Source organism: Lates calcarifer, linkage group LG19, assembly GCF_001640805.2.
Source record: "Lates calcarifer isolate ASB-BC8 linkage group LG19, TLL_Latcal_v3, whole genome shotgun sequence".
Taxonomy (NCBI): Eukaryota; Metazoa; Chordata; class Actinopteri; family Centropomidae; genus Lates; species Lates calcarifer.
The window spans coordinates 20,511,883-20,522,722 of record NC_066851.1 but is presented as its reverse complement, the minus strand read 5'-3'; the positions used below and the strand labels follow the sequence as shown (position 1 = coordinate 20,522,722).

General features: G+C 41.6%; 1 protein-coding gene across 2 annotated transcripts in view; it reads left to right on the top strand.

The window, feature by feature from the left end:
* The first annotated feature begins 353 nt into the window (after window positions 1–353).
* Window positions 354–10,840, top strand: part of galnt16 (UDP-N-acetyl-alpha-D-galactosamine:polypeptide N-acetylgalactosaminyltransferase 16) — a 33,833-nt gene continuing 23,346 nt past the window's right edge. Inside the window, exons 1-4 of one of the 2 annotated variants that reach the window (XM_051077924.1) lie at window positions 354–744; window positions 8,870–9,051; window positions 9,767–9,865; window positions 9,965–10,032. In XM_051077924.1, coding sequence (XP_050933881.1) covers window positions 544–744; window positions 8,870–9,051; window positions 9,767–9,865; window positions 9,965–10,032 — 550 coding nt within the window. In that variant the 5' untranslated portion in view covers window positions 354–543. The remainder of the gene's footprint in view (window positions 745–8,869; window positions 9,052–9,766; window positions 9,866–9,964; window positions 10,033–10,840) is intronic. The other variant, XM_018666274.2, reaches the window with a different exon arrangement.

Sequence of the window (10,840 nt, the reverse complement as noted above, 5' to 3'; positions counted from 1 at the left end):
GAAGGGCTTTGTGTTTTAAAGGGAACGATATGTTCTTCCAAGTAAAGACAACCACGGTGTTAAATCGGGTTTCCACGACACGCAGAGGGAGTAAAGACAATGTGCATCAGAGGAGAAGTGAGAAGTGAATCTCCTGTCATCTCCTCCTCCGCACTTTGTATGTGTCTGAAATTAAAACCTCAGCTGCTGGGAGCAGGTTGGACATCCTCTCCTCAGTGTAACCGATGGATGGTTGATTTGTGTGTGTGTGTATGTGCTCTGATCCTGTGTGTGTGTCTCCCTCTCTCTCTCTCTCTCTCTGTGTGTGTGTGTGTGTTTTGTGTAGGGAGGATGATATGACTCGGCGCTAGGACCTTGGCTCTGTCAGTGCGCAAATCCCAGCAGAGAGGGAGCGCTCCGGCAGAAGAGCCTGTTCGCGGAGAGATAGAGGTTGTCTGTCTGCGCTGCGGTTCAACCCATCACCGGCGGGGAGGCTGCACCTTCTGCCGCGGACGGACCTGAACCAGCCGGGCTCACCTCCGGAGCCCTCCTTATGGACTCACCATGCGCAGGATACGGGCCAACGCCATCGCGATTCTGACCGTTGCGTGGATCCTGGGGACGTTTTATTACCTGTGGCAGGACAACAAGCCCCAGTCGTCGCCGTCGTCGTCGGCTTCGCAGACCCGCGGCAGGAGCCATGGGCAGAAGGTGGTCCCCGGTCGGCTGGAGATCCACCGGGACGACAGGACCATCCCGCTGATAGTGAGTGAGCGCGGCTGTGGGGGGATAGAGAGAAAGAGGGGGGGGGGGGGGGAAGGAGCGCGGCGCTGCGCACGGCGCTTTCGCTGAAGGCGCCGAGCTGCAGGAGAGTGTGTGCTGCATGTTGATGTGCATGTGTGTGTGTGTGTGTGTGTGTGTGAAACCTGGGATGATGAGGATGGAGGTGGAGTGGTGTTGGTGATGGTGCACAGCTGGGGGTGTCACAGCAGGAATGTGTTGCTTTGATGGACGTGTGTTGCTTTCTACAGCGTCCTCCACCTCCTCCTCCTGTGCGGTCATGTCTTCATTCTCCAGGCTGGAGAATCAGCAGCCTGCTTATACCTCTGTTTGTCGGTGTTTCCCTGCCTTTCCGTGCCTTCCCAGAGCCCGAGAGAACCTCAAGTACCCGTAAGAGGCTTTCCATAAGTCCTGTGCGTCGTGCGCAAACGCCTCGTAAACCATATTATGCTGAGACCTTTCTTGGATTGCACATGTGAGGTGAAAAACACGGGCTTTCAGCTCCCACAGAGCGAGAAGAGGCATCCTTCCTCTTATCGCCTCTGCCCTTTACAGTGTGTCATTAAAGGCCTATTTCAGTCAGGTCAGGTCTGTATTCGTCTGTCTTTGCCTGCGCCAGGACGGAGGAGTGAAAATTACCTCTGGTAAATAGTGTGACTGTAGGTGTGGTGGTCGTCAGGCTTGGCTTGCAGTAACTTCTCCAGGCTGCAACAACAGCCTATAGACTCGGTGTGAGCAGTGTATGCCGGGACTGTGGCTGGGTCCATGCCAGCTCAGATTAGGAGATCTGGTCTAGTTGCCTTCAGGGGTTTTTGTTGCATGAAGTGTAAAGGGATACAAGACCTGTAGCCTGTGCTTTTAGTCTGTAAACAGAGAGAGAGTGGAGAGAGTGAACAGGGCTGGGGTGCTCAGGGGATAATTGATCAGTCCTTTGCCAGAAAAAATCAATCAGTGATTGTATTTACATTTTATAATCGATCTTTTGGCATAACAAAAATCTGTATGAGAGAGATTCAAGTGAAAAAGTGTGTTTTCCACTGGTTTGAGTGAAGAAATATGACTTTATTAAGAAAAAACACATTTCAATATGAAATATTTTGTGGTTCCAGCTTCTCAGATGTGAGAATATGCAGTTTTTCTCAGTGTAAACGGAATATATTTGGGGGTTGGGGATGTTGTTTGGACAAAGCAAACACCCTGAAAATGTCACCTTGTGCTTTGGAAGCTTATGATTGGTGTTATCACTAAACTAAACAATCAACTATTAAATGGAAAATAATCCACAATTTGGAGCCTTAGAATAAACTGGGGCTGCAACTAACAGTTATTTTCATTATTGATTAATTTTCTGAATATCGTCTTGATTTATTGATTCATTGTTTTACATATGAAATAACAGAAAAGAGTGTAAAGTGCTTCTTACAGTGTCCTTTAGCTCAAGGTGATGTATTGAAATTCCTTGTTTTATTTCTTATGTGTCATATGTGACCATCAAAGCATCAAAACGTCACATTTAAGAAGCTGGAACCAGTTTATATTTGGCATTTTTGCTTGAGAAATGATGAAAAACAATTATTTTTGATCGAAATACAGTAGTTGCCAATTTATATTCTGTCAGTTTATCAACTAATCATTGCAGCTCTACAATAAAACCCACTTACTCGCCAACTTTTGAGCCTGATAAAAGTCTGTGTGATACTCTGACTATAGAAGTGAGTCTAGTTTAACATCTGTGAGAATACAAAGTTTTAAGGCCAGTTCTTTGTTTTCTTTCTCCAGCTGTTTACTGCTCCTTCCACTCCATAACCACGCTGACAGACAAATCAATTAAGTATGTATGTCCAACTGTATCTTTAGGAGACTGGGACTGTTGAGGAAACAGTGCGCTGGAGCCTCTTTCACAATTTACTAGACCAATAAAATTGTCTCAGCTGTGGCTGAGGATGTGTGCCAACATGTCAGGATGTTTTGCTCCAACAGCAGTGGCAGAATCATTAAAACGCTGTTCACAGGATTAAATAATTCAAGGGCAAATGGTGGAGCTGCTGTGGCATTTATGCTACTTAAGCAGTCTCCTCATGTGTAAAAGAAAAAAGAAAAAAAGGAAAAAAGAGAGGAAACTGTGGTCTGCATCAGTGTGTGAGCGCAGGCCAAGTGAACAGTGATGTTCAGAAGATGCACGCAAACAAATATGGAACCACTTTGAGTAATCGGTGAGTCTGATTGTAGTGAAAAGAGATATATTTCATCTCTGCAGGACAGTTTAGAGTCTGAACACACACATCACTTCTAATCAGGTCGGTCTTTGAACTGTATACTTTGGATGTGAGTGTTTCCAAGTGTAATCTTTGATTTGCTCAGCGGGGTCGTTCACCTTTGTCACCAAACTGAGATTTCCTCGCTGTAGTTTGTTCTGGTAATCTGACCTGAAGCTCAGAGGCTGCCAGCTCCACACAAGGTCCAACAGTTCAACCAGGAAGAAGGCCTTTCTTTCTTTCTTTCTTTCTTTCTTTCTTTCTTTCTTTCTTTCTTCATCCCTCTGTCCTTGCTCCCCTCCTCTCTCTTTCCTCTCTGTCTTTCTTTTATATTTCCACCCTTTCTTTTTTACTCCAGCTCACTTATTCTCCCATTTTCTCTTCTTCTGTTCTGTAATCTGCTCGTTTGTTTCCTTGTTTAATGCTTCAGTCCTTCTTCTATTCTTTCCTCCTCCTCTTCCATCCTTCCTTTCCTTCTTCCCTACTTCCTACCCTTCCTTTTTTCTCCTCTGTTTACTTTTCCTTCTATCCTTCTCTGTTGTTTATTTATTCACTTGTCATTTCTGTCCCTCCTTCCTCCGCTTCTTTTTCTTTAACTCCTTTCGATTGTTCTTCTGATCGTCTTTCTTTTTTATGTCTTTCATATGTCCTCTCCTTTGATTCTGTCTTTCTGCGCTGCTCTTCCTCCCTTCATTGCTTCCCTAATATCCATCCCTCACTCCACCCCTCTTTCTTTTCCCCATAAGTCTGTTCATTAGCAGCATTTGATGTACTAATGACATCATCTGTGAGATCTGTTTGCACTGGCTCCACTTTTTTTCCCTCTCATTTCCTGTGTTGAGAGGTCTAATTTCCCAGCACCAGTTCTCAGTCTCTTTCTACAGTAACAATGTGTGAACGCTGCTCTCTGTCTAATTCTATTTTAACATTTACATCAGCGGTAATCAACAGAGTCTCTGACCAGCACATCTGCTGCTGGACATGTTGTAAACATCTGACCACAGATCCTCGTCCAGTGTTCATATGTGTGGCTGAGTTTTCTAAGCACAGATTAACCGAGAGATTACGAGAAGCGTGCCACATTTTTAATCTATTATTTGATTTTGAGTAGTTGTCAGTGCTTCTCAGCTCAGGCTGCAGGTTCTGGTGCCCAGACTTTACAGTAGTTCTGTAGATACTTTTTTTCTGACCAACCCAGCAACAATTTTTTGATTCATCATGTGATCACATAAACAGTTCACAAGAGAACTGGGTTAAATGTGCTGTGAGCTAGGATTAGCTACATTTTCCATTACAGTATAATGCACACAAAACTAGAAGACACGGTAAGAGTACAACCCTCCACCAGTGCTGAACAGCTTCATCACTTTTTATCATTTAAAGTCCTTGAAAACAGAGTCCAAGTGTAATACTAAAACTCAGCTGATCTGTTTCAACAGGACTGTGTGGGTGTTTTATTTGATTGACAGTGGCGTGATCACACAAGCAAACAACCCCATTAAATGTTGTTAAATCCAACCACATTGTGTATGAATAACATTTTACATGTTATCGCCATGTTTTGTTTGTTTTTGTTTTTGTTTTTTTCATTTTGTCATCCCATGATATCATGTGGTTAAATCCCACTTGGTCCAAAGAAATACATCCCACAATCTAAGAGTCTAATATCCTAATCAAAGTAAATGTACTCAGCAGAATGGCAGCCTTTGGACTGATACATTGTTTGTAATTATAACAAATGATCACATTTTCGAAGGTAATCCTCGATTTTATATGTAACCTGTAACGAGATTTAAATGAGTACAAAGAAGTGTAGTAGAGGAGGTATAAAGTAGCATCAAATAGAAATACTAAGGTGATGTACACATCCTTTACCATGGTACTCAAATGCAATACTTAAGCAAATATATATATTCTTTTCATTAAATATATATATTCATTAAATTTTGAGATATTCTGCTGGAAAAAAAAAATAAATAAATAAAAATTCATAGGTGAGACCCTCAAGTGGGCCCTTAAAATTAATCCAGGGAGGAGGAAAATAAAAAGAAGTAAATTCTGCCAGACAAAATTAAGAATAATAATTCATTTTATTAATAAAGCACTTTACATTTGAGGGCAAATCTCAAAGTGCTAAACAACAAACAATAGCATAAAAACAAGTTAAATGCAAGTTAAAAACGGGTGTTAAACATAAATTTAAAAAAATTATAAAATTCTATCTTATATCTTTTCCTTTTTTATTATGAAATGCTGTAATGTTTCATCTCTTCAGCCCTGGTCTTGTCATATGAGGAGTGTAATTCAATACTCTAAGTTCGTGAATAACCCAAAAGGCAAAATACAACAGAGTCTGCACAGTGGGACATTTCTGCAGTGCAGTGAAAACATGTAGGAGAAGGCAGTTATGGTTGGAGGTGTCTGTCTGATTCCAGTCGTGCATGTAGGGACAGCAGCAGCAAGGCAGCACTGACACAGTCAGAGGCAGAGAAGACGACATGTAGGATGGGAAATTAATCTTACAGAAATTTATATCTTTATAAAGATATTCCAATCCCGTCTGACTTTTGTGTTTATACGATACATTAAAGTTTAATGGAATGAAGCGCCTCTGAATCTGGCTCCATAACATCTTGTTTTCAGTAGTTTCAGTAGTTTTTTCAGTAACTCTAAGGTTTTTTAAGTTTACAGTGAGTGAAATATTTAAAACCACAGCTCCAAGTGGAGATATGTTGATTTGCAAAACTAGCTGATAAAGTTTCTACTTGCACACAGTAACTATGATGGGACACATATTAGCACAAATATATTTCTTAGGGAAAATAACCTACCAGTTTAGATGACATGTAAACTGATCATAAATAGGACTCAGGCCCACCACATCACCACTACGTGATCTGATACGATGTGTCCTCAGCAGGATCTCATCATCTGTCATCATAGACTCAGAGCCACAGTGCTGCTTCATCTCCAGCCAATCAAGCAGATTTACTTGTTTGTGATTTGTTGAGTCTTTTAAACTCGGCTTGAGAGAGAGCCAGCAGACACGTGCTCACATTCCAGACGAGATTCATATTTAATTCAGTGGACTGAGCCGCAAAGTGTCTTCTGTTATTTTTGTCTTATTATGCTTGAGGTACCATCTTTGTAGCTTTAATATTTAGTCATGATGATACTAGTGGATTACCAGGGGATATAAGATACAAGATTCTGGAAAAAGGTCTGAATTGTGAAGTGAGTAAATTGCCTTTACCATCACATATTGGTGGTGATTGATTTGTTTAATGGTATTTACTATTAATAGTCATGTGAAGCTAGATGAGAGTAACTAATCATGTAAAATATACCCTTCAAACACTCATTTGTTTTCTGGGCTTTCTAGTTCATGACCTGACTCTGTCATCTTGGTGCTCTCAGTTCCTGTTAGAAGAGATAATGCTGTTAAAATTAATAGTAGTGATAAATATAGGCGTGTAACCCTGCCACTGTCCTTTCCAAGGTGATTTGGAGAATGCTAATGGACAGGCTACAATTGTTTATCTTCACAACTGATAATTATTTGGGCTTTGCATGGCACAAAGATGTGCAATCCACCATGTCTGTGTGTTTTTAGATGCCTGCAGGGGTTCACTGAATAAGTAAGAAAATGTTTCATTAAATTAAAGTTAGAACCTGAAAATCTTCTCTGAATTCCTGTGCATTGGTTTCAGATCAGATCATGCTGTTAGACTTAGTGAGGCTCATTCTTTAAAGCAACTAAGGTTGTGCTGTAAGGGTATTATCTCCATACTTGTTTAACTTATACACAGATAACTTGTATAACCAGTAAAGTGTTTGTCAAAAGAGTCCAGGTTTTGTAGTTAAACATTGTTGCATGAAGAAGAACAGTGTTGTTAGAGGTGTCTCTACGTGTGTAGTTAGTAATTAGATGTCCTTGTAGTAAGCATTGAAGTGAAACATTTTTGTAATGATCTTACAGATATGATTTGTTGAAAATTATACTCTCAATGTGGTTAGATAATTAACATGCTCTCAACTGATTTCAAGCTGTTTCTCTGTAGATCTAACTGTAGAGACTTACAGTCGCATATAATGACATGTTCATGTCAGGCAGTGATACTGAACCTTATGTATAAATGCATGTACATATTGGATGAGGTAGAGAACAATAGGCTTGATTAATGCAACACAATATACGCTGAGTAAAAAGGCTTCTTTACAAAAGTAAATTGAGTTGGTGCAGAGTAACTAATTTATATTCAGACCTTAAGTGTTAAAACACGAAGCTGCTGCTGAACCAGTTTTCCACAGGGTGTGGGAGAGTAGGTCAACTTTATGTCAAAGCCAGAGTTACAAGGTGCCTGACAGGTGCACACAAAATATACTAACACTGAATACAGAAAAACTTTAGGAAATAGCCCAATGCAAAGAAATAAAACTGGAGGAGGAGGAAGCGCTCAGGTAAACTTCTGGGGTCATGCTGCTCCTCTGAGAGACTGAAAATGAGACCACACTCACCTGAGCCTTGTCAGGAGCCTCCTCTTAATCCTCCATCTACACCGACTTTTAATGAAGCAGCACAGAACAAACACTCTGCCTTTCCTTTTCTCCTTTCTCCTTCCATTCCTCCATCTGTCCATCTTGTTGTTGCTTCTCTTTGATGAGGGCTACTCTCATCTTCCTTTATGTATTCATCAGCTGTTTTAACCTCCCACTCAGCCATAACAGGCTGCCAGCCAGTGTTAAACCTCCTTGTGGGGAAAATCCATTAATTACTGAGGATTTATAGAGTGTGGATTCTGATTTGATGAGTTCCCATCCCATTTTGCTCTGTTAGCACTGACACGCTGACCTGAAGAAGGAAATAGCATTAAAATGTTAATCGTTTGGCTGATACTTTTCTGCAGAGTGGTTGTGAAGTTCTCAGGGTGGATTTTTCAACCCCCAGCTCCTCCTGTCCATGTGCTGATGTGTCCATGAGCAGGAGGTTGTAGGCCTTGTTTGGTCTGACCAGGCGTCTAAAAAACATCTTACATTTTGCATATAAAGAAAAGCAACCAGAGCATTTTACATTTTTTCTTTTAAAATGACAAATCTAGACTAGACAGCATCAAGAGTAATCAAGTGATTAATAAATTATGAAAGTAATCTTTTTTTTTAGTTTGAATAAAATAAACATAAACTTCAATCTCCAACTTTTAAAGGCAACACGAACAAGAAGTCCTGAAAGTTCTCTGAAAAATAGATGAAGACTCTCTGCTGAGGAAGAGTGATAGGATCAGTGTTTTGCCAACAACTCTCTCCAAGGTCAGCAATGAAGTTTTAATTTCAAATACAGTCTAGGCCTTAGTTACAACAAAGCATCTCGTGCATTATTTTTAATGGGAGATTGTAAAAAATCGTGTCTGTATTTTATTTCTTTTTCCACTTCAGTCAAAAGTTTAGTTGGTCATTTATAGAAAGATTTGTGACCTGAAGGCTTGTGAAATGAACCAAAACCAACCTTTTTTTCTGAGCAGCTTATTAACACAGGCAGTTAAAATATGAGGCTGCTGGATGTGGCACTCAGCCCTCTCACAGTAATAATAGATGTGGCAGAGGAACAGTTTGTTGACAGTAGTGATGGCAGTGAAGAAGCAGAGTGTTGACACTAAAAACAACTCAGCTGCTGATGTGTGTGCACTTGAGTGACAGAGAGAGGATTTGTGTTTGTGTATCATTTAAATCCCACAACATTCTTCATTTCTGTTTAAATTTTTATCGTTGATTTCTACTTGAGTATCAGCTGTTCATATTACCCTGTGTTTTTCTGGCTGATGTGAGCGTTTAAACACACCATGCTGTGTCCTCTGCAGGTGACTCAGCCCCCACGGACTGAGCAGCAGGGCCAGCTGCTGGGCGGCTTTGACGAGAAGGCCTACCTGGTGGGGAAACAGCTGAAGCCGGGGGACGACCCGTACAGAGAGCACGCCTTCAACCTGCAGGAGAGCGACCGGCTGGGCAGCGAGCGCGCCATCAGAGACACCCGACACTACAGGTGAGTGGAGTTAGAGCCTCAGCCCAGGTGCTGTCTGCCTGCTTTGATCCGCACAAGTAGATCAGGGACTAATCTAAGCTCAGGCTGCACATGGATTTGGAGGTGTGTAGAAAAATCTGTCTCACACTTACAGGTAGTTAGAAGGTCAGATAGGAGGATTTTATTGCAAAGTTCAACCTGACCTGTGCAGCCTAGTTTGTATCCCCTCAGCACAGGGGGTAGAGAAACTGATACAAACTCTTAGTTTGATACCAAGAGCCTTACTTTGAAGAATTATAATCTGTTTCTCAGTTTGTTTTCAAGATGATAAAATGACTTCCTTACCACGCATTAAGAAAAAAAAAATGTTTTTAAGGGATTTGAATAAGGACTTTAAACCCCAGCAACGACTGTGAAATATGAGATGCTCCTGCATGTGACCCGGTGGCTTCGTTATGTTTTTTAGCTTATTCCAACCAATGTTTTTGAGTTGCGTGTTAAATAAAAGTTAAATAACAGAATCATCCTCACGTCTTCTGACCTGTGCTTAAGGCTCCCAGCTACAGGTGGCAGATTAAAGTGGAGGGTCAGAAATCTGTGCAGCTGTTGCCTGGCAACCAGATATTTCCATGTCACTACAGCAACAATGCTGAGACGACTCCAGAGGGCACAGCTGCCCAAAAAAAGAGGAAGGATTGAAACCTGCTCACTCTGTGTTATATTCGTCTCTCTGCAGGTGTGCCTCTCTGAATTACGACACTGACCTTCCCGCCACAAGTATCATCATCACTTTCCACAATGAGGCTCGCTCTACTCTCCTTCGCACCATCAAAAGGTAATGAGGTCGAACTTAAACGGCCTGATGAGACAGGAGCAATGACGCTGATGGATGTTTTTGTTCTCTGATCTCCATCCCTCCTCTTCTCCTTCTTAGTGTCCTGATGCGAAGTCCTCCATCTCTGATTCAAGAGATAATCCTGATAGATGACTTCAGCTCTGACCGTGAGTTTCTGTTTTACTGCTGCTAAAGTTGAGGCGAAGGTGCCACTGAGCACAGTGAGGCTTTATCCTCATTGTTTCTGGGAATTTGAGAGGGAGTTTTAAGAGGGGCTGATTCAGTATTTTTAAAGTGTACCTGTAAGGTGTTGCTCATGAACCCACAGAGAATTATCCACTCTGCAGTTCCTCCCCACCTTACACAGCAGGCTAGTGTGTTTCAGCTCGTTGTCTGGTAGGATTTACAGCTCTGTTTTGGTTCACTCTCACTGCTTTCAACAATGTTGTTTTCAACCACAGCAGGCAGCTGTTTTCAGCTTTAAAAAACCTACTGTACACTACCTGCTCAGGACCAAGTGGCAAAGTTAGCAACTAGCTGGTGAACGTAGTGGAGTTTGTTTCTGTCTACGCAGAGAGGCCAAAAGAACAGTTACAGCAGGTTTAAATGTGACTGTCTTTATGAAAAACAAAGGGATTTAGTATTTCTCCAGCAGAATTATATGACTGGCCGGGGCACTGCTGCTCTCTTGCTCCCTGGTTCCCTGTCATTTCTCCATCATTGCATGAAATGCCCTAAAGAATCATTTATGAAAATGATTCATATTACTGGCAGTGTGGAGGCTTGAAACAGCACGATCATGTAGACAGGCAATTTTACAGACAATATGATGAAACTGGTAAATGAAGAAATGTGAAACTTCTACAGACACTTGGTGGCTCATTAAGGAGGGGTGGGGCTGCACTGAAGGAATTTGGGCTCATAACCTGTATGTCTAAAACCCTGGCTTTAAAACACCAGGTGTTTTGCTGTCTT